This window comes from Ceratotherium simum, chromosome 2 (genome assembly GCF_057802395.1).
Source record: "Ceratotherium simum simum isolate JZ-2026a chromosome 2, ASM5780239v1, whole genome shotgun sequence".
Lineage (NCBI taxonomy): Eukaryota > Metazoa > Chordata > Mammalia > Perissodactyla > Rhinocerotidae > Ceratotherium > Ceratotherium simum.
The window spans coordinates 1,963,237-1,989,604 of record NC_141901.1 but is presented as its reverse complement, the minus strand read 5'-3'; the positions used below and the strand labels follow the sequence as shown (position 1 = coordinate 1,989,604).

Here is a 26,368-nt window from a genome sequence, read left to right as displayed (position 1 = left end):
TTGAAATTGATGAGGGCTCTTTTGGAGATTATTTTTTGGAAGGTGGTGAAACAGACAGCTCTTCTCAGGAAGAAATGTCACAGGATCTGCCGAAGCTGGCTTCCAATGAGGGGAAAAAGTCTGACGTGTATTGTCCTTTTCCTTCCTAACATTAGGTTGTTTACCAGTGGCCTAAAAGTGTTCAGGTTCCCAAGCACGTAGAAAAAAAGGAAACTTACATTCACTAAGCACCTACTGTGTGCCAGAACATGCCTCCAGTCGAAGTATAGCTTTAAAGTGGAGAACTCTGAGGGGCCGGCCCAGTGATGTATCGGTTAAGTTCGCGTGTTCCGCTTCGGTGGCTGGGTTCGTGGTTCGCATCCCGGGCTCACACCGCCGCACTGCTTGTCGAGCCATGCTGTGGCAGCATCCCATGTAAAGTAGAGGAAGATGGGCACAGATGTTAGCTCAGGGCCAATCTTCCTCAGAAAAAAGAGGAGGATTGGCATCAGATGTTAGCTCAGGCATCTGATCTTCCTCATTAAAAAAAAAAAGTGGGGAGAACTGTTAAGCTAGGTGTTCTCGAACAACCCTGTTATACGTGACAATTCACAGCTTCTTCTAGCTTGTATACAATGTTCTTCCTAATTGGGCATTGATTGATCACCAATAAAGGCAAAGTCATTACTTAAAATTGGTCCAGATCCTCCTATGCTGGGTAATTGTCTTGGAGTCGTTTTCACTGTGATATTAAAAAGCCTGGAAACATGATAGAAATGAGGGACAATAAATAAACTCCTAAATTAAAAATCTCTGTTAAAAGATTTGACAAATGGGTCTGTCTTTTTCAGGATTTAGGTAAATAGGTAGAGGGGTCAGTTTTGGGGGATAAAGGGATCAACTGAGTGAACCTGTTTGAACTTGAGGCTGTGCAGGTTTGGAAAGCCGTATCAAGACTTGTGGAAATCTACATAAATCAATTTGTGTGCCAGAGAATGAATAGCTGACTTTTTTCAAATGCCAATTCAGCGATTACAAAGTCTGCTGGTGGTTAATTAAAAACTACCATCTCGTTATGTTCAGAGTTAAACACAAGTGTGAAAACTACCACTGTTTGCAATAACTGAGTGCTCCGTATTCTCTGTACTCTCATCAAAAGGAGGGCAGAGATAAATAACTTTTATTTAACTCACTAAAAAATCTCTCTCTGCTCTTTCATATTTAATTAACTTCTTATCTTCTCAGAGCTTGAGTCTTGCTCAGAGTTCCTAAGCAGTAATGGAAATATTTGTTCATTTTGTGCAGAAGATTTTTCTCATATTAGTTGCTTAGAAAAGTTAGAAATAATTGAATCCCAAGGACACTGGGGAAAGTGACACCCATCCGAAGCTTTGCATCAAGGCAACTAAATTCGGAGATTTATCGCAGAAAACAGCAGAAAATGCTGATTTTTACTTTATTGCCTGTGTACCTCCAAAACTGGGGAGTTGGGATTGTGAACACTTTTGTGGACTGGTGAAGTTTTAGTTCTTATTCTTAAGGCTGTCTTAATGAATTTAATGTTTTACTGTTTCAAAGATTCCACTGTCGGAAAAGAGACCAAACATCTGTCACCATGGTGGATGTGAAATGTCTGAGGGACTATGAATTACAGAATGAACTTGATAAGCTTGGATTTTCACCTGGTCCAATACTACGTATGTACACATCTAATATTGGAGACTAGTCATTTATTACTTATAAACTACCTCCAGAGATTTAAAGTCCTTGGGAAGGAACATATGCAATACAAACCATTAAAATAAAAATAGGAAAATAAGAAAAACAGAAAACCATACAGAGGGAAGAGACGATGTAAAACCCAGATCCTACTTACAGATTAGTAAGTAGGGTGCCAGAGAGAAAGAATTGGTTTTTTTCAATAGTGAAAAACTAGTTACTCTTGATTATATCACCCTGGGTTTTTTTTTTTTTTTTCGTTTCTAGTGTGTGCACTCTGTTAACTATTTATGTATTTATGGTGCATATTCCCCCTCGATAGGATGTACAGCTTTGTCAGCCTTGTTCTCAGGTGTATCCAGTGCCTGACTCCTTGGCAATCTATAGAGGCCTCACCTAAGTGTTTGTGGAAGGAAAGGAGTTAAGTAGTGGTGGGTTCCCCTCGTTGTAAAAGCCGTAATTAACCAATAATGTAAGGCACAAGAATAAGGATCTGAGCTGTGAAATACCTTGAACCCAGTGAGATCACGCACACAAACAGAGCAACTTCATCTATTCTCCACATTCTTCCTCAGCTTCTACCAGGGAAGTGTATGAGAAAAAGCTAGTGCAATTGTTGGTCTCAGCTCCCTGTGCATCACCTGCAATGAATGGACACAGAGAGCTGGACAGAGCTCAGGACCGTGATGACAGTGAAGGTACCCTCATGAGCTGTACTGCTAGATAGCGACTTTGCACTTATTAATACCTTGTCCAGCGTGATTTATGCAGCTTTAAATGGTATGCAGGTGACCTGTGAAATATGCAGATGGCCTGTTTGCACACAGAGCCTGGAAAATAGGCCCCTGGCTGCAAAAGGCATCTGTAACTCCATGTCTGTATTCACGCCAGTGACTCAATTGGGTGGAAAGTGGGGGGAAGGACTAGTCAATTTGCAAGTCATCTTACTAACCAAAGCCCAATCTGTGTTTGATTTCTAACACCAGAAGTTCCTGCAGGTAACTTCCGGGTCTCCTTTGATGTCTCAACCTCTGCTTTGCCTCAATCAATAAATTTGACAGTTATTTTCTTTGGATTAAATGATTTCACATCCATTAAGAACGATGAACCAGATTGTACCTCCCTGAACTCCTCCTTAGCCTGCAGCCCTCCTGACTTAATGGGAGCTGACCACAGGTGGTCTCTTCCACATCCCAGGGAGGGTGGGGAGTGGTGGTCTCTGGGATTCATGGGCTTCCCTTACAGTGGCCCCTGCCCCACGTGCACCATTCTCCTGTAGGGGCGTCTAGCTTGGGCTCTGAGGGGGTGGGCTTGAAGATTCCCACAATACATTTCAAAGCTCTTTCATTCAACAAATATTTATTAGGAGTCCTCTATGAGCCACAGTAAAATAACGGAACTATCATTTATTGAAGGCCACCAATGCATTTCTGGCCTAAGGTGCATGATCTCGTTTAACCCTCATAACACTTAGCTGACGTTCAGAGAGAAAAGTGACTGGCCCAGCATCATCTAGCTAAGAAGCGGCCTGGAAAATAAGCATCCATTAGAAGTTGCCATGGAGAGCAGGGCCCACCTGTCCCCGTTGCACGACATGTCCAGTTCTTAGAACAGTACCAGGCACAGAGCAGGAATTCATACGTGGTTGTTGAATGAAAGTGACAGAACTGAGATTTGAACCCAAGTCTGGCTCTCATAACTGTGCTCTTTCTGACCACATACCCTACACTTTTCTCACAGTTTTTACTATGAGGATAAACACATTACATTTTTGACCATGTTTGATCTACAAAAAATGGTAATTTCATGTAGTTCAAATTAATAGTTCAACAAACAATATAAGTGCCTGAGGCCCTTTGAAAGATTCCCTGCCGTGCCTGATACTGGAGGTGGTACAGGTGCTGAGAGCTTTCCCCAAGAGTCTGGCATGGCTGGCCTCATTTGGAGAGGGCAGCAGGGTTTGGGGATGGACCTCACTGGCCCCTGAGCAGGACAGTTAGCATGGGGGTGCCTCAGGATAAGTGGCTACCCCAGACCCTTTCTGGGTGTGGGATGTGTCAGAGTCCTGTCCCAGACCTGGGCTGCCTCTGTTTCCTGCCCTGGAAAGGAGCTGAAGCGACTAGACTAGCCCTCTGATCAAATGCGGTGCCAGGCTTGAAGATTCCGGAGAGGAGGGCTTGTGCACTCGCTGCTCATGACCACCAGGACTGCAGGTCAAAGCTGCAAAGCCCAGCTGCCGTGGTCTCAGGCCAAGCCATCCTGGTTACCAGCTCGCAGCCTCCACAGAGGTACATTTGTGCTAGGGCTGGGAGAAAACCGGTCCTTGGGTGTGTAAACTTTGCCCTTGCTTTTGACTGACCACCTGATGCTACCGACTATGGGCGGTCAGGTCAGAGGGGGAAGCTCTATTCAGTCCGACCCTGGTAATGCAGTTCTGTGATGTCGGTGGCTGATGGTTGCCTGCTTCTCCAGGTCAGGTCTGAATCAGACATTTGAATTTGCTCGTGGAAGGAGCCTCAGAGACCCTGGTGCCATTAGAATGGAGGGGTTGACATGGAACATGGGCTCCTGTGGAGATTCAGCCTTGGGCATTTCACAGAAATGCCTCTTCCTGGGGTGGGGTTGTGTCGGGGAGTGGAGGGACCAGTTCCAGACCTGAGCTGAGCGTTAGGTCATCCAAACAGTGAGTGGATTCGATTTTTCTCATTTTTACTCTTTGTTTTGGCAATAGGTGGACATAGCTTTAATGACCTAACCTTTTTTCAAACTTCCCACTATTTTGACTTGGAGAGCTCATTTAAAACCGTCTCTGCTGAAAGCTCTGCCGAATGTGCAACAGCACACAATTGCACCAAATTCGTCAAAACGCTTCTTCACAGGCTGAAGGCCAGGGTTGAGCAACAGCCACCTTTGGCAGTGCCCCTGATGTTAAAGCCTTTTAGCACAGGTCTGGCCTTCCCTCCCCTGGGTGCTTCTTTGGATACAGAAGGAGAAAATCCTCCTGGCCTAGCTTGACGTTCAGGGATGCACAAGGCTTACAGCGGTTCAAAGGGGCAATGACTAGACTGAAGACAGCCACCCAGATGTGCAACCAGCTTGGGCTCTGCGATGTATTTCTACCGGAGGCATAGAAATGTGACAGCCTCCCTGTTAGGAGCCCTTCTCATATTCCCAGGGGATGGCCGGAGTGTGTTCCACGAAGGCCACTGCAGAAATGCTCTTTTCCCTCAGAAGGGCAAAGTGAATATTCTTCCCCTCACAAAAACCTCCTGCCCTATGACTGAGAGAATTCACCCATGATTGGTGTTTCTTCCCTTTTCTAGCTCGCAGGTTCTCATGGCCAATTTTCCTTTTGTTTCCCATGATCCAGAGCTTGGTGCAACTATCATTTTGAAAGGAAATATCATACTCTCATCAGAAAAAGACAAGGGACCCAAAAAAGTATGTACAATTCCAATGCATGAATACTTTTACACATATATTAAGTATAGAAAATAGCACTGTTTGTATGTATTAAGAAAGGAAAGAGCAAGTAACTACATCCTGTTGCAGTGGTAAAGCACTAATTTAAAGATGCTCCTTTTTTTTTTTTTTTTTTTGTGAGGAAGACCAGCCCTGAGCTAACATCCATGCTAATCCTCCTCTTTTTGCTGAGGAAGACCGGCTCTGAGCTAACATCTATTGCCAATCCTCCTCCTTTCCCCCCCCCGCCCCCAAAGCCCCGATAGATAGTTGTACGTCATAGTTGCATGTCCTTCTAGTTGCTGTATGTGGGACACGGCCTCAGCATGGCCCGAGAAGCAGTGCCTCGGTGCGCGCCCGGGATCCGAACCCGAGCCGCCAGCAGCGGAGCGCGCGCACTTAACCGCGAAGCCACAGGGCCAGCCCTAAAGATGCTCCTTTTAATGCAGGTCTCTGTTTCGTGAAACTATTTCCACGTTCTAGCACAGGACGCAGAGTCACAGGGGCTCCCTGCCCCGCCCTGAGGTAGCAGCCACCCTGCTTTCCTCTCCAGCTGCCATCCCTCTGTCCTTTCGGCATCTGTAGCGTGCGTTCACGTGGGGCGTCGAGCACGGTTCTAGACCCGCAGAGAGCACAAAGTGAATGTGGGCCCCTGTTCCCTTCTGGTTCCCATGCACTCACCCCCACACTGAAGCACACGGCCAAGTGTGTGAGAGTAACGGGTTTGGGGGTGAGGCCTAGCTCGTCTAGAGGCCTGCCCTTCCACCCGCTAGTTGTGTGACTGGGGAAATCACTTAGCAGATCAAGACCTCCTAGTGCAGTCTAATAGTAGTGCCTACCTCGTAGGGCGGGTGTGAAGAGAAGGGCAGGCAAAGCTCTTGGCATAAAAGGCGGCACATGATTAGTTCACATAACGAACCCTGAGACGCCAACTCGAGCGACTTTCTGTCGTCTCACCTCTGTCCTCTTTATTTAGAGACACCTGCCTCCTTAGATTTCAGCAGCCCTGCGCTCCCTCGGTTCTTGGTTCTGCTCCTCTAACTGTTTCCACCTGACTCTTTGTCTTTTGGGCCCTAAAGGTTGCTTGTGCCTGAGATCCTGTCTTCAGCCCTCTTCTCTTCCTGCTGTGCATCATTCACTTGCCACCTCTGTGTCGTGACTCCACACAGAAACCTCCACACAGGCCCTCTCTCCTGAGGCGCAGGCCCGCATTACCAGCTGCCTCCTGGAGAGCTCTTTCCTTCCCTCCTTCCTACATTCATCCAGCAAATGTTATTTAGAATCATGAACACTTCGTAGGTTACACATACAGGTCTTTATACTTCTCCCTGTGGTTACCCCCAGCACCTCACACTCAAGATATCCAGGACCAAGCTCAATGTCACTCATCCCATTGGTGGCCTCTGTTTATCTTAGTGGTTCCACCACCTTCCCACTGTCCAGGCTCAAACTCTGAGTTATCTTGGAACGCCCACTCCCCACAGCTCCTTACATATGAACAGTTACCAAGTCCTATGGATTTGAATTTTGATTTTTAAAAATCTATCACTCTTTTCTCTTCCCACTGCTGCTATCCTAGCTTACACCCCATTATTATTATTACTTTTTACTTTTAATTTGAACAATTGCAATACCTTCCTAACTGGTCTCTGCCTCCAACCTTGCCCAATTCCAGTTCAGATCTATAAGCAGAGATTTAATTATGTCGTTCATTTGCCTGGAAACTTTCAAAACAGGATACAAACTTACTCTATGCCATGAAGAGGCTCCAACATCTCCTGTAACTTTATGTCCCTCATCATCCAACCCAACCCATACTTGTTCCTCCACCTCTCACACTTTCTTCTCACATGCCTTTGCCTCAGCTGTTCTCCATGCCTAGAATTCTTTTCATTCCCACCCCATTTTTCTTCTAGTTAAAATCCTGTGATCATTTAAGGAATGTCTCAAAGGCCACTCCTGTGCATCTCTTTAAAATTGCCTTGTGTCCCCTTTGGTAGCTGTCACAAGGTCTGGCACATGGTAGGGCCCCAGCTTCACCTCATCAAGTCTACCAAATGGCTCTAGTCACAAACAGGTTAGTTTGCAAATATGGTCTCATATTTAAACCACTTGCTGAGTTTAAATAAATGAAAAGAAAACCCCAAGTAAGCATCCGTGCAGTGTGCTGTAACTTTAGCTTGCCATTTAAACAAAATTCAAATTTGATGAAGTAATTCTGATATCTTATCAAATTTTCTGAAAGGATTTTGTAAATCTTCCAAATGGCTCATCAAAGGAATCCTTTCCATTCAGTAAACCTCGTTTCTGTAGAAAATCTTTTTGTATAGTTCCTGCAAAGACATTTACAGGAGAAAAAGCAATCTGAGTATTGAAAATGCATCAGGTGGGATCAGTGCCCTTAAGTCTTTACTTTACGTAAACCTGAAATAAAACCACATAAATATTTTGAATTGGCAATAGAATTAAGAGAAAGGTAGTGATGGCATAAAATGTTTTGATCTGAATGATTTATATAAGCTATTTTGATTCTCAGAAGGGCCTCAAGACATCTGTTCAACTTTAAATCCGAAAGCAGATGTAAATAAGCATTTAAATTTCCATGTAAAAGGTGATAGAAAGTGTATTTATTGAGTCACTTGTCTGACACCATAGACTCTAATTCTGTAAGAGCAGTGCTCTGTACCTGACGGTCCTCTAAGTACCTGGAAAGGTTGTAATGCATGTCTTTGAAACAGCAATGAACACATATTTTCCTCTCATTTTAGTAGGGTTCTGGTGGAATACAAACCACTTTGCGATTTGGATTATGTCAATTTATGGACACTTTTTAATACTGTATGTGAGTGTTTTATCAAATCATAGCTGTAACCCATTTGATTTGGTGATTAAGACCACTCATAAAGCCAGATCAATATTTTTTTTAATTAGGGAATTTTTTACTAGGTAGACTCTAGACACAGCTTATGCGTCCACCGATGGAGTAGGGAGTTAAGCCAATGTGTGTAACTCAGGCTCTAAATCCTCTTCTACCAAAGAGGGAAAAATGGGATTTGGGGACAGTAGGGAGGCAAAATATTCCACAATGTCAGGCTGCATGAAGTGAGGTTTGAGTAGGGTAACCATATAATTTATCACTCTGGTATGGAACCTCTTAATCTCAAGTTCATGTGCCTGATGCACAATAACCCAGTCGCTGAGACACCAGTGCTTGCAGATGGAGAAAGTTTTATTCAAATTGGCCAAAATGAGAAGGTAGGAGGATAGGTTCTCTCAAATCTGCCTTAAGAAAAGAAGAAAGCAGGGGGTTTTATAGAGCTAAGGGGCTTGGGAGGAAGCATTTTGGAGAAACAAAGGGGAAGTCTGTGTTTCTTTCACTCTGGATAAGCCCTTGGGCAATCAGACCTCTGGCCGTCAATGGCAGGTGGGGGCTGGTTATCTGGTGATCGTAACTTCCTTGAAGGCATTCTTTTTCTTCTGCAAAACAAGCTCATAAATCCTTGTGACTCTTGAGTCATCCCTGGGGTTAAACAAGAAAACAGCAAATTAACAAGATTAACTTCTTTTCATCTGTGTCTGTGTTGCAAACAAGGTCTAAGGGTAATCATATTCTTATTGAATGTTTATAGTAACCCTCAGGTACCCGGCTTCAACTTCAGACAGGATGTTTTTGAGAATGAAAGGGACCACTAAGCAGAGGGATGCTGGAATAGCAGGAGTGAAATAGGACTGTCCTGGCAAAGCAAAGCATGTGGTCACCCTGGGTCTGGGAGTGGTCCAAAGGCTGAAGTGTTTGCACATGCACACCCATCTGCAGAGGGCACTGCATCCAACACCTGGAGGGCAGCTGACCCTGGGAAGGGTGTGCTCCTGAGCGCTCCTGGCCCCATCTGGGTGTTTCCTTATTCTCTTCCAGACACAACATGCTCTTTCCTGTCAGAATCTCAGTTCGTTCTGTTCTCCCAGCCTGGAATGCTCTCTTCTCATCTTGCTACCTAGCCTACACATTCTACTAGGAGTTTCTCAAAATGTGTCCTGTGGGTCTGGGCCTAGGAATCTGCCTTTTCAGTCAGCCCCTACTCCCACCCTCTGCTCAAGAGCTTTTGCTCCAAGTTGTAAAATTTTGATGGCAAAACTTATGTCTTTAATTCAACACCAGGCATATGGGGAGAGGGGAGAGAGGGTTAGTCAGTGTCCGTTGGCTGAAATGAATGGAACCTTTGTCCCATATTGATGTTGATGATCTCTCTTTCTCTGACTTCCTATTCTGTACCATCTCTTTTGTCTCTTAGACACATCTTAATGAATTCTCTTGAGAGACAGTGCTTAGGTCATAGTGAATTGATGGCCATCCAGGGAATGGTTGCAACAGAGCTTCTGCCTCTGGGTCTCAGCCTGTGAGTTAACAGCTATTTATCGAATACAAGGCGTTGTGCTAGACCTTCTTCAGCAAGAAAAATAGGTGTAGAAGGAGGCACAGTTCCTGTCCTGAAGAAACTTAAAAATGAACTCTGGGAACAAAGAATATGTGAATCAAAAATATGGACTCTAGAGGCAGACTACCTGGGTCCACATCCTAGCTCTGCCACTAACGAGGACAAGACACTGACTCTCTCTGTCTCGGTTTCTTCATCTATAAATAAGGATAATAATAGTCTAGTGTTGTGAGGATTAAGTTAAAATATGTAAAACAGAGTAGCAAGCAGCGACGGCACGTAATAAGAGCTGTATATGTACAAATAAGAACTACTATCGTTAATATTACTATTATATAAAAAGCATGATATTTGATTATCTGAAATACAAAGCAATATACTTAGTGTAAAGTAATATAATGGAAACTGAATCTTTTGTATTGAACCCCTAAGTGCTATGGAATGTGATTTATCAGTGTGCCTACAGAAGTATTTATATAATTAACTGTACAGATATAATTAAAGATTGTTCTGTGTAAGCTCTGTGTGTTGAATGAGGCAGACCAGGTTTTAAAAAAAGTCATATGCCCCCTCCTGGCACATAGGACTTTTTCTTCTCAATCTTGTGCTTAAATCCTTCCCCTGCCTCTTTAAACATTAAAAAACTAAGCTATTTTGAAATAATTTCATATTTAGGGAAAGTTGCAAGAATAGTACAAAGAATTCCCATGTCCCTTTTACCCAGATTATCCGATTGTTACCTTTTACCGTATTTGCTCTGTGTGTGTGCGCCCTCCCGCTGTGTCTTTCTGACCCGCCTGAAAGCGGACTGTGGACACGAAGCCCTCAGTTCTCCAGCGTGTATTGTCCTCACTCCCAAAAGACACCTTCCTACACAACCACCAAAGCACATGCCAAATTAGGAAATACACACTGATTCAGTGCTGCCATCCAGTATTCAGACCCCATTCAAATTTCACCACTGTCCCAGCAACGCCTTTCTGCTTTCTGGTCCATGCCTCACCCAGGAACATACGCTGCCTTCAGTTGCCAGGTCTCTTCAGTCTCCCTCACGCTGACAACAGTGCCTCAGTCTTCCTCTATCATTCATGCCCTGACCATTGTAAAGAGTATAGGTCTTGCATTCTGTAGGGTGATTTTGCTGTCTGCTTTTTCCTTGTGACTATTCGTCAAGGCCATGCATTCTGGGCAGGAACTCCTCAGAAATGAAGCTGTGCTTTTCTCAGTGCATCACACCAGGGAACAATGTCATCTTATTCCCCCGCTGGCAGTGTTAAGCTTTATCACCTGGAAAATTTGGTGTCTATCAGGTCTCCCCATGAAGCCATCATTTTTCCCTTTGTACCTGAACAGTATGTTGTGGGGAAATATTCTGAAATGACACCAACAGAGTGTTCCTCATCAAACCTCCTCCATTAGCCTAGCACCCGTGGATGACACCCAAATCAACTTCCATTATGATGATGGCCCATGGAGAATGTTTCTGTCACTCCGTCTACAATTACTAGTTGGTATTCTGCTGTAACAAAGACCTTCCCTTCTCCCCTATTTGTTTGTTTGTTGGTTGGTTGGTTTGTTGGTTTGTTCATTCATTCATTCATTCATTCATTCATTCATTCATTCATTCATATTAGTGTAGACTCATGGATTCTTTTTAATTCAAGGGGTTGTATCATTGATATTATTTATTTTAATGCTCAAATCGTCCCAGATTTGGCCAGTGGGATGGATACTGTGTCCTTTCAACACGCCGTCATCATTCCTTGAGCATTTCCTTAATTTCTGGCACAATGAGATGTTCCAGTCTCATCTTGTCTTCTCCTGCCCCTGGAGCCCTGGCTCCTTGTACTGCAGGATGGTGTTTAGGAACCAAGATCCAGGCCTTCAGTGAGCTCGTTGCTACTGGGGAGTCCTTGCTTCTAGGCCCTCTCAGTGGACAGATAGAAAATAAATGTATGTAAATGTGTACGCATGCACATATACATCTATAACTATTTTTTGTCTCTGTATAAATTTAAAAGCTGTTGGTTCATATTGATGTCCAATTACAATCCAAGGTTTCAGTGTTCTCGCTAACCATTCTCCTTTCTGTATTAGTAAATCACTTCTCTGACAGTGAGAAACCCGGCTTTCATTATCCTCCATATATTTACATTTTTTCTCAATTTTCTAATTTTCTCAGTGTAACCAATGTCCCAGTCATAATAGCCACATCCTTCTCTGCATAACCCCCATCACCAGCTTCCTGGCCACTGTACTTGCCAACACCTCCATGTGGCCCTCCCCTAACTGTCTTTCTTCCCTGGACACCAGCTGCACTAAAGCCTCCGTGCTGTCCCCTCCCCTGCTGCACTACTGCTACCGTGCTCCAACCACCAGGCACCCCGTCACCCCCCTCCATATACACAGCTCCCACTCCATCTCTTTGGCCTCCGGGCATGCAGACACTCTGTTCTGCTTCCAGTACAGGGCCCACTGACATCCCAGGGAAGGAAAAGGAAGGAAAGGAAAGCTTCATGTCTCTTTTTCGCTTCTAATTCTAAGATCTGCTTCAATGTCTTTGTGCCAGAACTTTAATAGGATTTTTACTTTCTACGTCCCAATTGCTATTGTTGCTGATAAGATTCCTTGTAGGCCTATAATTAGCATGTGCAGGGCCTTTCCCAAAGGCTGCAGTCAGAGGGCCCAGTGTACCAGGGGGAATATATGTTAAGGACTACCATTAAGTGTGTGCTTTGAGTTGCATGTAAAGGTTTTAGGAGATCTGATGTTCAACATCTCTATAACAGTTTCTTAATTAATTGAAAAAACATCCTTATTCTCAATAGTAGTTGTATATTCCAGTTGGGTCAAAGTGAAGAGTAAATTACATATTCTATAACTACTTAATAAGCCCTTTCTTCTTACCTTTGACATATGCTAATGGGAACTAAATGCCATCTTTACAAGGAATGTAATTTAACATTCTTCCTGTAAAAACACTGACCTCCTGGTGGATAAGCTTAAATATGCTTAATAATCACTGTGTCTTTATCTTGTTGATTACATGTTGATTCTTTCTGTGTAGTAGCACCCAGTTTTTGAAATGCAAGAGCAGTAGGAAGAGATAGTGAAACCACACTCTGGTTACAATGATTCTAAGATGATAATAAAGGTAAAGATTTATTTTCATAAAACTGAATTATGAGCAGTAGCGTTCTCTTTCTGTAGGAAAAATACGAGTTTGTTTAGAAAACTCAGCTTCCCTTTTCCTTTCATCTAGCGTATAACCATACTGACTTTAGCTAATTTATAATTTGCATTATGAGTATAGATTAATGTGTCCATTTTAGGGAGAGGAGTTTCCTGTTGTACCTCCCATATGAGTGCCCTTGAGTTATTTTAATCTCTTGGGACTTGCAGGGTTTCGTGAGCACCAGGCACTACTTACTCATCACAATTCTTGGATCCAGACATGATTTATTGTAACTTTTGATCCTGGACTTTCCTATCTGAAAGGCTTCTTGGAGGAGGCTATTTGGTTCATCTTACAGATGAGGAAACAGGCAGAGAGAGGATATGACTTGCCCAAGACCACACAGAGAGTTAGAAGAAAAATTGGAAATGGAATTCCAGTCTCCTAATTTCGTTCTATTGCCTTTTCCATTATATCAGCTGCCAAAAGGGGAGGAAAAGCAACCAGGCACCTGCGTAGTGAAATAGCTCCCCCCAGTGTCTCTTTTCGTGGTATCGCAGAAGGACCCCGGACATCTGTTCAACCATGGAAGCAAAGGCTTTCTTTCTGATGATTGCTTTGCAATGAGAGCCTGTAGGAGGCACTTTTCGGTGACATTTCCATTCACATGTTAAAGCCATGGTACAGAAATCAGCACAGTTAAAATGGGCTGACACATATATTTATGGGTACCTGGAATTTGTCCAAGTGGACAGAAAAAAATTCAAACCTGAAAACCTTTTTTGACATTTTTTATAACATGTCTTATGCATCCAAAAAGGTATAAAAAATTATACAATGAGCAGTTAGATTCCCAACCCAGAGATTTAAAAAATAAATCACTGCTAATTCAGTTGAAGACCCCAACGTATCCCTCCTTGATCCCTTTCCTTCCTTTCCCCCAAGATAACCACTATCCTGAATTTTCTATATTTCACTCTTTTCCTTTTCTTTATAGTATCCGCGAACTTTAGTTTCTCATGATTTTGGATTTTATTTAAATGATATCATAGTGTAAGTATTATTCCGTAACTTCCCTTTATCAGTCAGCATTATGTTGTGGGCTTGACCCAATATTTGTAGCTCTAGTTCATTCATGTTCCCTGCTATATAGAGTTATTGTAAAACTATATTTATCCATTCCTTATGTATTGGACATTTGGATTGTTTCCAAGTTTTTCTAATACAAACAATGCTGCTACAAACTTTGTGGCACATGACCCATTGTGTACAGTACAGGAATGTTTTTCTGATTGAATGAATATACCTAGGATATTTGGAAATGCTGAATGGAAGGATATATCCCTCTTCAACTTAAGAGCTCATGCTAAATTGCTCCACAAAGTGGCCACATCATTTTACATTCCTACCAGCAGTATATTAAGAGCTCCATTGTTCTAACTCTTCTTCAAAATGTAGTATTGCCAGATTTAATTTTTGTCAATGTAGTATGTGTAGGATGGCATTTTATTATAATTGTAATTTGTATTTCTCTTATTACTAATAAGATTGAGCATCTTCTCACATGTTTGTTGGTCATTTTTGTTTTCTCAGCTGTGAAATGCCTGTTCATGTCTTTTGCCCATTTTTCTATTAGGTTGTCTTATTCTTGTTAATTTATAGGAGCTCTTTATATATTTTGGATACTAATCCTTTGTCAGCCATCAGTGTAGATCGTATCTTCTAGTAGTTTGGGCTTGCCTTTTTTTTTAAGACAATTTTTTTGCAGCAGTTTTAGGTTCACAGCAAAATTGAGAGGAAATTACAGAGATTTCCCATATAACCCTGCCCCAACATTTGCGTAGCCTCTCCCATTATTAATAGCCCCCATCAATGGGCTTATCTTTTCCTTCTTTTCTTGTTGTCCTTTTTTTTCTAATGTAATTAAAAAATAATTTCAAACTTACAGAAAGTTTCCAACAAAGAATTCCTGTACAGCCTTCACCCAGATTTACCAATTTTTAACATTTTACCACATTCATTTTAAAATTTTATCTGTTATTTTTTCTTGAACTAAATTGTAGACATTATGATCTTTTCCTTTCTCCCCAAAACTACAATATGTATTTCCTTAGACTAAAAACATAAGGATATTCACACTACAATGACAAGAATTAGAAATTTTTTTACTGAAGTTAAATTCATATAACATAAAATTTACTATTTTAAAGACCACAATTCAATGGCATTTAGGACATTCATAATGCTGTGAAACCACCACCTCTATCTAGTTTCAAAAGATTTTCATCACCCCAAAATAAAATTCAGTACCCAGTAAGCAGTTACTCAACAACCCCCTCCTGGCAACTACCAATTTGCTTTCCGTTTCAGTGGATTTACTTCTGGATATTTCACATAAATGGAATCATTCAGTGTGTGATGTTTTGTGACTGGCTTCTTTCACTTAGGTTTTCAAGGTTCATCCATGTTGTAGCATGTATCTGTATCAGTACATCATTTCTTTTTATGACTGAATAATATTCCATTGTATGGATATACCATAATGTGTTTATTTATTAATCTGTTGATGGACATTTGGATTGTTTCCACTGCTTGGATGTTGGGAACAGTGCTGCTATGAACATTCATGTACAAGTATGTGAGTACCTGTTTTCAGTTCTTTTGGATATATATTTAGGAGTGGGATTGCTGGGTCATATGGTAATTCTATGTTTAACTTTTTTAGTAATGCCTAAACTGTTTTCCAGTGGCTGCAGCATTTTACATTCCCACTACCAATGTATGAAGGTTCCATTTTCTCCATGTCCTTGCCAACACTTGTTGTTCCACATCAAATTATTTTTAATAGCAATCCTGGTGGATGTGAAGTGATATCTCATTGTGATTTTTACTTATGTTTCCCTAATGAGCCAGCCCTGGTGGTCTAGTGGTTAGAGTCAGTGCTGTCAATGCCCGTGGCCCAGATCCATTGCCCAGTCATGGAACTACACCACCTCTCTGTCGGTTGTCATACTGTGGTGGCTGAGTGTTGCTGTGATGCTGAAAGCTATGCCACAGGTATTTCAAATACCAGCAGGCTCGCCCATGGTGGACAGGTTTCAGCGGAGCTTCCAAACTAAGGCAGACTATGAAGAAAGACCTGGCCAGCCACTTCCAAAAAAATTGGCCATGAAAACCTGATGAATAGCAGCAGAACATTGTCTGATACAGCTTCAGAAGGTGGGAGGATGGTGCAAAAAGACCAGGCCGGGTTCCACTTTGCTGTGCGCAGGGTCACTAGGAGTTGGAATGGACTCAACAGCACTAACAACAACAAATGACTAATGATATTGAGCATCTTTTCACGTGCTTATTGGCCTTTTGTATGTCTTCTTTGGAGAAATGTCTATTCAAGCCCTTTGCCCATTTTTTAACCAGGTTGTTTGTCTTTTTGTTGTTGAGTTGTAAGAGTTCTTTATATATTCTGAATACTAGACTGTTATCAGATATATGATTTGCAAATATTTTTTCCCATTCTGTGGGTTGCATTTTCACTTTCTTTTTTTTTTTTTTTGTGAGCAAGATTAGCCCTGAGCTAACATCCGTTGCCAATCCTCCTCTGTTTGCCCATCTTCCTCTGCCATGCCCATCTTCCTCTACTTTATATGGGACACCACCACACTACGGCTTGACACGCGGTGTGTCAGTCCGCGCCCAGGATCTGAACCTGCGAACCCCGGGCCACCGCAGCTGAGCAGTGAACTTAATTAACCACTGCGCCACTGGGCCAGCCCCTGCATCTTCACTTTCTTGATGATGTCTTTTGATGCACAAAAGTTTTCAGAAGTTTGATTGTGATGTATCTTGGCGTGGATTTCTTTAGGTTTATCCTGTTTGGAATTCACTCAGCTTCTTGAATCTGTCAATTTATGTCTTTTGCCAAATTTGGGGCATTTTCAGCCATTATTTCTTCAAATACTTTTTTCAGCCTGACCTCATTCTCCTCTTCTTCAGGGCACTCTGATGACACAAATGTTAGATCTTCTGTTATAATCCCATAAGGCCCTGAGACTCTGTTCATTTTGTTTTTGTTTATTTATTTTAGTCACTTTCTCTCTGCTGTTCAGTTTGGGTGGTTTATACACTTTTTTCTTCCACTACATCGATTCCTCTGTCTTCTCCATTCTGCTGTCAAGCCCATCTAATGAGTCTTTTATTTCAGTTGTTGAAAATGTGTTCATATTGTTCCTTGAAACATTTGATGATGCTGCTTTAAAGTCCTCGTCAGATACCTGCAGCATCTGTGTTGTCTCAGTATTGGCCTCTGTTACTGCCTTTTCTCACTCACGCTATGAGACTCCAGATCTCATCTGGGTTTTCTGTTTGAGCAGACCTCCTCAGACTCCACGCTGCCGGGGGCATAGGGGCACCAGCTCTTTGCTGTCAAGTGGCGGTGGAAGTCCAGGTCCGCCAGTGGGCCTCCATTGACACCTTAGTGTGTATGTGGGTGCCTGGTTATTGCTGGGCTGCTGGGGGAGCTCCCACGTAGCCCCCACTGACACCACCCCAGTGGGCGGGGGGGTGGTGTCCAACACATGGGGGTGGAAGTCCAGGCTTCCCATGTACCTTGGCTGGTGAGCGTGGGCATGGGCTGTTTGGCTGGAGCAGGGCAGTTACTGTCAAAAAGTCTTCTGTCTTGCTAAGCTGCCCCTTTCCACTTTCCTTATCCTTTGGCTCTTCCGGGGGCTTTTTTTGTCAACACTCATTGGTGTTTCCGGTTGCCAGTTTTTCCAGCATTCAACACTGAATGTGGAAAAATACGTGGGATATGCGAGGGAAAAAGAAAACCCAGGGCACTCACCACGTGTTGTTCCTCAAGTCCTGAGATCCCTAGCCCATCTGTTTCTCTCTACTTAAGAAAATTACATTTGCTTTATCTATAATGTCCAGGGTTTTGGCTTTACTCAGCAGAAGAAGCTGGGAGAAGTGCAACTATCCCATCTTGTTCCCAATACCATTTTTGAACAGTCTGTCTTTCTATTCTGATCTGCCATGTTAGCTCTTGTCATGTATCAAGTTTCCATACATACGTGGCTGTTTTAAAATGTACCCAGGATTTGTTTTAATCAGGTATGGTAAGGTGACAGGCATGGAGACAGTTGCCTTTGAAAGAAGAATTTATTACCTCCAGTTCCCAAGAGGAACAGGCACAGCAGGCCATGCAGGTCCATGCGGGAAAGTACCAGGGTCAGGCAGGAGACAGGAGTGAGGGGAGAGCAGGGGCATACACCTTTGTTGTGGTTTTTGTAAGAAGGGATAGATCAGGCAAGGTGAGCATTTTAGGATGGGCTAGTTTGAATAATTTATGGTCCAGTGTCTGGCCTTGGGCTGATTTAGGACAGGAGAAATATTGGCTTGGTATGTGAGAGTTAGATAAAGGAGGTGGTTGGGGTATGGGTTTGGATAGGTTGGTTTGTACAAGAAAGGCTTGCTTACAGGCAAGTTTTTACTCTCTCTAGGCATTAGCTAGCCCTGGGAGAGGCAGTCTCTCCAGGATTAGCAAGGCCCCAAGATGTCAAAGCATCATAAAACACAGAAAATAAAAACCATGATTAATACAATGGAGTATCTATTCTGACCATTTGTCTGGCCTGTGTTGATAGCAGAATGCCTTAATTACCACAGCAATCCCCCCTCCACCATGTTGTTTTAAATGGTGTCTTTAGTTTTTACTTGTCCCTTTGTTCTTCCATATAAATTTTAGAATAAGTTTATCAAGTTGCATGAAATATTCAGATTGGAATTTTGATTGGAATTTTATTGACTTTATAAATTAATTTGTAAAGAACTGAATCTTGACTCTGTTGAGTCTTGCTGTTCATGAACATGTTACATCTTTACATGTACTGAAATTTTCTTTAATGTCCTCCAGTAAGATTTTATAATTTTCTCAACCTTTTGTTAGCTTTATTACTAGGTAAGCTTTTAATTTTTGTTGCTTTGGAGAATAGTATCTTTTGAACGTCATGTTTTAAGTTGCTTGTTGCTGGTGTACAGAAATGCAGTTGACTTTTGTTTACTCATCTTGTAACAATGAACTCTTTGCAATTATAATAATTTTTCTTTATATTCTTTTTAGTCCAGTTTCTATACCTTTAATTTCTTTTTGTTTTACTGTGCTGGCTCAGACTTCATTACAATAGTAAGTAAGAGTGATAATAGTAGGGATGCTTTCCTTGGTTCTGATTTTAAAGGAAAAGCATTTAACGTTTAACCTTTGAGCGTGATTTTTGGTGTAGTTGTTGGTTGGAAGATATCTTTTATCACGTTAAGGAAGTTCCCATTCTATTTCTGCTTTGCTGTAAGATTTTTTTTTTTTAAATCAGAAATGGAGATGATCATAAGGTTTTTAACCTTTCTTTTGTTAATGTGGTACAGATTATTTTTAAAGGCTTTTCATTAACTCAAAATCATTACTTAGGTTAAAAGAACACAATCTCTTAAATTAGAGCTTTATTAAATCAAGATTGAGGCAAAACAATGAAGTAAGAGTCTAAAATCATTGTAAGATCTTTTATGAACTTAATCATTTTGGTCAATAAGGGGATTTGAGGCTAACTCAATTTTAAAGAGCTCTAAATCAAAAGGTTTTTTCCTGCCTGTAAGCAGGTCACAACTGCCAGTTTGCCAAGTCATTTGTAAAAATGTCTGGTTCTACATATAGGCCTTTCAAACAAATTGCGTTAATGAAGTAGAGGGATGGGAAAATGTAGCACATTTCAGTTAGGAGAGAATTTCATCCCCACCCCCCAGGAGCAGGACTGCCTCCTGACTCCCCGAGGCCCAGCAGTTAGAAGCCTGGGAGAATACGAGAAAGGAGGCCTGGGGACTCCACACCCAGCACCCCTCTTTGATTGCCTGTAATTGTAGGTGTCAGCCTGCAACATTTCTGGCTAGGTTTGGTCTACACTGTAAAATACACAGCTTGTGGAAATGCAAACAAACTTGTCTTTCTTTATGGACAAATATGAATGGCTTTAGTCAAGGTAGATCATTTTGCAAAAATCAAATACATTTTTTTATGAGTGATGATTTAATGAGAATACAAAATGATTATTCTTTCTGGCTCTGGATATTAGCCCAGTGTTTTGTAGTTAACTATAATACAGTATGACATAATATCTCTTATACAATCCACTTTCAGATTTAACACCATATACGTTTATAGGCCAGAATTAGCACAAAATAGTCTACCTGGAAAAATCTTATTAAAATGCCAATTCATCTGAAATATTTAGGAAGAGATCTGATGTCTCCAAGTGTTACTGCCACAGGAACTTAATTAATGATTTGATAATTTATTAATTAATGAAAACAGTTTTTAGGAATATGTTTTGATATATTTTTAATGATGAGTTTCCCCAACAGAAATATTACAAAACAAAAAACATGGGCATTGGAGCCAGAATATCTGGGTTTAAATTATAGCCTTTTACTAATTGTGTAACCTGGGGCAAATAATTTAGCTCTGTAAGCCTCTAATTCCTCATCTATAAAATGGTGACTACAGTGATTACCTCCTCATTGTTAGGAAGATTAAATGAATTGAGGCATGTTGAATGCTCGAGACAATGGACTTCAGAGCACAATATTCTAATTCCCTCCGGTAAAGCAGCACTCGCCTTCTGCAGTGCAGCATGTGATTGTGAGCAGGGGCTCTGCGTCTCCACCGCCCGGGTTGACTCCTGGCTCCACCACCTCACCAGCTGTGTGTCCGTGGGCATGCTACTTCAACCCTCCATGCCTCAGTTTTCTCATCTGTAAAATGAACATAATAAAAGCACCTTCCTCATAGCGTGGCATTTAGGATTAAATGAGTTTATGTGAAATGCTTAGAGCTGTGCCTGGCACACAGGAAATACCATGTGTGTCAGCTGCTTTGTAAGGAGATGCTCGTGGTTTATTGTGTCGGCATATCTCAGGATTATTACATTTATAACTGCAGCTGTGAGCGGTAATGTGTGGATGGGTATCATTTTCTGACTTGAAGGCCAGGGGTGTAGTGAAGAAGCAGAGGGGGTGGTGATTCTGCCCCTGCCCCCGCTCTCAGCTGTGAATGCTTTGCGAAAACAGCCGTCTTTGTTGATTCTGGCTCTGGGGACAGGGAGAAGGGAGCAAAGACATGACATTTCCCCATGGCGCCATTTCCTCTCACTAAGCCTTTGCTTTAATGAACACCAATATTTTTTAGTTCTGTTGTAAATGGTGTTTATAGTGAAAACCATATCATAACAGCACTAAAGGAATTTTTTAAAGATGAAAAATAAATCAGCTAAAAACATGCCACCTGACGCAAAAACTGATTTTATTTTTCCGATTTCCCTCTGGTTTTTGTTTGTGTGCATATCCAGTGTGTGTTTACGCAGTGGCCATCACCGTGACATATGATTTTATACTCTGTTTACTGTGTGTAACGTTAATTGATAGCCCTTTTTTCCATTACATAGTCTTTATAATTATTATGTTTATTGATGGCTGACCAGTCAAGTTGATAGGCCATCATTACTCCTTTGGTGAAAATCATAATGTCCACCGTTTACCTACTGTAGGAGAACTCCACATATGAATGATAGGAAGGGGAATAAATTATAAAAGAAATGGAAACCAAAGACCTCAACCTCCTGTGGCAGGAGGGAAGGGGAGGGAGGGAAGATTTGATTGCCTAAGAGCTGTGAAATCCTATAATTTGATTTTGCAACAGACTTCTACCCCAAATGCTTTATTTAACATATCTATTTTTAAATTTAAAAGAATTAAAAAGAAGTTGCCTGTGATGAGTACATAGAGGTTCATTATCCCGTTGTCTGCTTTTGTATATGTTTAAAACTTTCTGTATTAAAAAGTTTTAAAAACAGAATGTGCTTTTAAAAGATTTTTCCAGCACCCTTGGAAATAGTTTGAAGGGTCTCCTAGTGAGCTGGGCACCACTAGCCCACGTGGCACCTCGGTGAGTATTTTTCAAGTCCCTCTTCCTCAAATCCTTTGCTTCCCTCTTCAGGGAATCCCTGCGGTGGTCTGTGCGTCCACGATGCCCGGCCTGGGAGCCGTGCTCCCTTGGGGGTAGTGCTTGGGTGCCACGCAGCTCCCCACCGTCTGTGGAGTTCCTGCTTGTGTATCCCTGAACTGCTGTTGAGGACCCCTTTTTTGAGAAGGTGGGGCAAGGAGTAGAGGGGAAAGAATGGAGGCTGCAGCTGTTTCATCATCGGTGGCCTGTGCTGGGAAGGGGGTGACTGGCAGTAAATGATGGTACAGCAGGCCATGCCCTCCCCCCGCACCTTGGGCTGAGACCATGGGACCTGTTGACACAACACACCCTGTGAGTGATAGTCCAGACTCTCTAGAGTTGTGGGCTCTCTTGGGGTGTTGTGACAACACACTTGCTAAGACCAGGGCTCTCCTTTCTCCTGATACCTCTGTGACCCCCTCTCCTGGCCCACCATCCACCACACCCTACTCCAGTTTATGTTGGGATTGCTGTCAGAACGTCTCCTTTTGACTGTCCCTCTGGTTTCTGCTCTGCTGCGTGTCGGTCGTCCTTCCTGTCTGAGGCAGCCCCACCTTCTGCTCGTGTATTTGGGGCTTCTCCAGTTCCTGACTCCCTGGTCCTCGGCCTACTGATCCATGAGGCGTCTGGCAGTGTGGCAGGTGTCAGAGGCTCCCCTCACGTTCAGGGGTCCTGGGTCCCTGCAGGAGGGGGCAGACATCGAGTTACCAATGACCCTAAATGGTAGACATTGTGGCTTGATTAAAGAGCAAGAGAAGGCAGCTCCATGAGATCCAACAGATGGTCTGATGAGGGAGAAGGAAGTCAGTGCAGAATACTTACACAACAACCGTGCTCAGTGGTGAGTGGTTTAGGACAGGACGGTGAGGTGGTCCCTTCAGAAATCCTCCCAGCTGGCCTGGGGCCTGGCACTCAGCAGCACACTACAAATGTTTGTTAAATGACTAAATAAAAGTTCAGATCAATGAAGTAAAGTACAGAATGTGTATATTAGGGCTGAGGAAATATAGAGTAGATGAGTGATCTGAGTGGATAAGAATAATAAAGAGGATTTCTTGCAGGAGGGAAATTATTTTTAGAAACTGAAGGGTAGAGAGGAGTCTAGTGTAATGGTTCTAGCACAAAGCTCCACTGATAATACTGTGTGACCTTAGGCAAGCTACTTAACCTTTCTGTGCCTCTGACTTATCCTCTCCCAAATGGAGCGATGATAGTGCCTGCCAGATGAGGGCAGGTGGTCTAGGAGGCCTCAGTGAGTTAATGGGCACCTGGGCCTGGAACTCAATAAATGGTGGTTAGAAACATCACCTGACACCACATCTTCACGTTCCTCGGGGTCCCCAACCTGGACGCTACAGACACTTGAAGATGAAAAGGCCTGAATCTTAAATATGAATGGACAATCGAGAAAACCAGATGCGTGAGGAAAAACAGCAACACGAAACTAATAATCATTATCGATATCATAAACCTTTTACTAACATTGATTGAATGCTTACTATGTGCCAGGAGATGCTTTAATCACTTTGGATGTACTAAGTCACTCAATCTTTACATCTCTGTTCCACAGGAGGAAACAAAGGCACAGAGAGCTGTGCCTTTTCACTTTATTGAAAAGTAACAACATGAAAGGAATTTTTGGAAAAAGAAAACACGATTGTCCCTACTTCTATCCCTCTTACAGAACAAAATTTTCTCATTTTCCTAAATTATTTTCTAGTCCTTGTTTATAGCCTTGTTTTTTAAAATAACTTTAGTCTTTGTATTAAAATGATGCATGTTCATAACAAAAGCTCCAAGCAGTAAAAAAGTACAAATAAGAGCAAACTAGCGAGTTGATATTTAAGAACAGAATGCTGCTGGCGTCATGTGAGCCTCGTCACTGGCGTGTCTGCTATTCACCTGTGATCACTGAAGTGAAATACTACACCACGGGACTCGGAGGGTTTTGCTAATTATCTGATAGAGGCAAACTTAAGGTCTGTGTTACGAAGACCTAAACTACCTGCTATACCAAAAACTTCTATCAGTCTTCAGATTATATAACTTTTTCTAGAAAAAAGAATAAGATCCTTTGTATAAGACATTAGAAATAATAAATTCTTCTTGATATTTCCTTTTCGTTCATTAGAAACCTAAGGCTTCCACCACTAAACCCAAAGTCCCGGACGTCTACTGCCTGGACTATGAGCATTCTGAGGGAATAAGGTAATCTTTTCTTAGCATGTGGGAAGATATTATTGTCTTATGTAACTCCTGGAAAAAAATCGTCATTCAGATTTTTGTGAAGGGTTTGAGTCTGGAAAGAATCTGTTGAGAAAGAAGAAAGATTTGTAATACCTCATAATTTCAAAGCTGAAGGGGCTCGCACAGTCTCTAGTGCACGGCTTACATTTGGAGAAAAGGAAACGGGCCAGAGAGGTTGAGGTGGTGCCAAGGTCACCATGAACTGAGACCAGAACCCAGTTTCTTGATTTGTAGTCATTTGGAGACATCTGCTCCTTTTTGTGTCTTGGAAAATGGGGAAAGAGAGGGAAAGAAAAAGAGCAGGTAGTTGAAATAAAAGCTCAAGAGAGGCCATGTGGTTGGTCAGAAAGTAAAGTAACGTAACGTCTGAGTAAAGTTTGGCAGATTTCCAGGATTAGACTAGTGGAGACATAAGACTCTCTAAAAGATTTCAGAAAGCATCCTATCGCCCTTTTAAACACGAAATAAGCAGATTTCAAAAGCACTTCCCATCTCCACCCTGTCAGGCAGTGTTCATACCTGGGAAGAGAGAAAGGAGAGGGACCGTGCACCAATGCCCCCCATCCGCTCACACGGATCCCCAGTGGGCACCAGGGGATCTGTAAGCCCCTGAGTCAGGTCTGTGCCAGCATTGAAGGATGTCACAAAGGTGGGTGATAAAGATAAATAAAAGCTTTGTGGGATTTTAGAGATCTCACATCCCCATGGCACCTTGTTAATATCACCTGCCGAAATTAGCACAGGTTTTAAATGACAGAGGGCTCTCCCTAAAGCCCCACCATGGTTGTTCCCGTGGGCCCCAAGGCCCACACACTTTAAAGGGGTGCTCCAATAGTAGCTGTGCACAACTAAGAGCCGCTAATGTTTTCACAGGTGTGCCGCGAGAGCATCCAACACCACAGGCCGAGAATGGAGTATCACCAAAGAGAAGGCCTACTGCACGGGGAACAGGAGTGCCGGGAGCAGGGACCTCGAAAGTTTTCCAGCGGCCTTGAAGCTCGCTGTGTTTGGCATCTTCATCATCGTGGTGTTTGTCTACATAACCGTGGAAAGGAAGACGCTCTTTGGTTGAGTGCTTTAGGAGTAGAGCAATGAGCGCAAGCCTGAGCATTGCTCCAAGCCCTTCTTGGAGCAAAAGCTTCAGGAAAGGACAGGACTGCTCTGAAGGGGGAGGCCCAGCCCTGCACCTAGCAGCCTTCCCTTGCACTGTGCTGCTCCCGGCTCAGCCAGGTGGAAGGAAGGAGGGGAGAACTAGGGACTTGTGTCAAAGAACTTGATGGTAGGGAATTCCCGGAGTCATGTCGGCCATCATTAAAGGTGCTTCCACATTTGAGGAGACTTCTAAAAAGGAAACTGTGCCTGGGGTTTTTCTTTTTAACTATGGTAATAAGCCATAGATCACATTCTATTCACCCCTCAAATTATATAGTCAACTATGGGAAAGGCCCCAACAGGTAATTAACAAAAAAGGAATGTGTCTGGTTTGGCAAACACAAAGAAATAAATATCCAACATCATCAGTAAGAAAGGAAAACAATTTAGAACAAGATACCATTTTTGCCCTTGAAAGTTAGCAAGGTTTGAAAACATTAAGTCCTGATGAGAGAGTGTAGTGACCGTGGCCGCTGGGACCAGGCAGAACTGGGTGGGCACCTGGCTCCTCTGTTGATTGGCTCTGTGACCTTGGGTGAGTTGCTTGTCTTCTCTGAGCTTCAGTTTCAACTTCTGAAAATAGGGATAGAATAGACCTCTTCGGGTGATGAAGCATTTGAAGAAATAATGCATGTGAAGTACTTAGTGTGGTCCACACCTGACTGGTAGTAAGCCCTCCATAAACATAAGCAATGTTACACTTTGGCACAACATTTCCGCTTCCGAGAGGAGCTAATTCTAGACAGAGAGAAGTCTTCAGTACCAAGAAGTTGACTGTAGCAATTTTTATGGTAGCCAAAAATGTAGAACCAACCCAAATATCCAATGATAGGGAAATAGTTTAATAAATTAAAGTATGGCCTCTTGATAGATGATTATGCAATAATTAAAAATATCAACGAGTTTATCATAACAAAACATTTTTTAAAAAATGTTTTATAACAGCTTTATTGGGATATAATTTACATGCAATACAATTCACTTAAAGTGTACAATTCAGTGATTTTTAGTATATTCACAGAGTTGTACATCCATCACCGCAATCAATTTTAGAATATTTTCATCACCCTTTTTAAATAAAAAATGCCTTTTTTATTTTAATTTTTTTAATTTTTATTTTACTTTTTATTTTATTGAGGTCCTATTGGTTTATAA

General features: G+C 42.3%; 1 protein-coding gene across 2 annotated transcripts; it reads left to right on the top strand.

The window, feature by feature from the left end:
• Positions 1-1,564: 1,564 nt before the first annotated feature.
• LEMD1 (LEM domain containing 1) lies at positions 1,565-26,041 on the top strand. 2 transcript variants are annotated; one of them, XM_004425118.3, is made up of 5 exons: positions 1,565-1,676; positions 2,274-2,396; positions 5,069-5,139; positions 23,946-24,022; positions 24,935-26,041. In XM_004425118.3, exons 1-5 carry the CDS (start codon positions 1,595-1,597, stop codon positions 25,131-25,133), a joined length of 552 nt encoding a protein of 183 aa, XP_004425175.1. In that variant the 5' UTR covers positions 1,565-1,594; the 3' UTR covers positions 25,134-26,041. The 2 variants fall into 2 exon arrangements, with proteins under 2 accessions (XP_004425175.1, XP_087274321.1); XM_087418195.1 differs by lacking the exon at positions 2,274-2,396 and having other exon boundaries at positions 1,592-1,676.
• The last annotated feature ends 327 nt before the right edge of the window (positions 26,042-26,368 follow it).

What these genes read in the sequence shown, in the direction of transcription:
- LEMD1 (XM_004425118.3), top strand. Translation starts at nt 1,595, where the DNA reads ATGGTGGATGTGAAATGTCTGAGGGACTATGAATTACAGAATGAACTT. An exon ending in TTCACCTGGTCCAATACTAC is followed by an intron (nt 1,677 to 2,273) that starts GTATGTACACAT and finishes ATTCTTCCTCAG; the next exon opens with CTTCTACCAGGGAAGTGTAT. An exon ending in AAGACAAGGGACCCAAAAAA is followed by an intron (nt 5,140 to 23,945) that starts GTATGTACAATT and finishes TTCGTTCATTAG; the next exon opens with AAACCTAAGGCTTCCACCAC.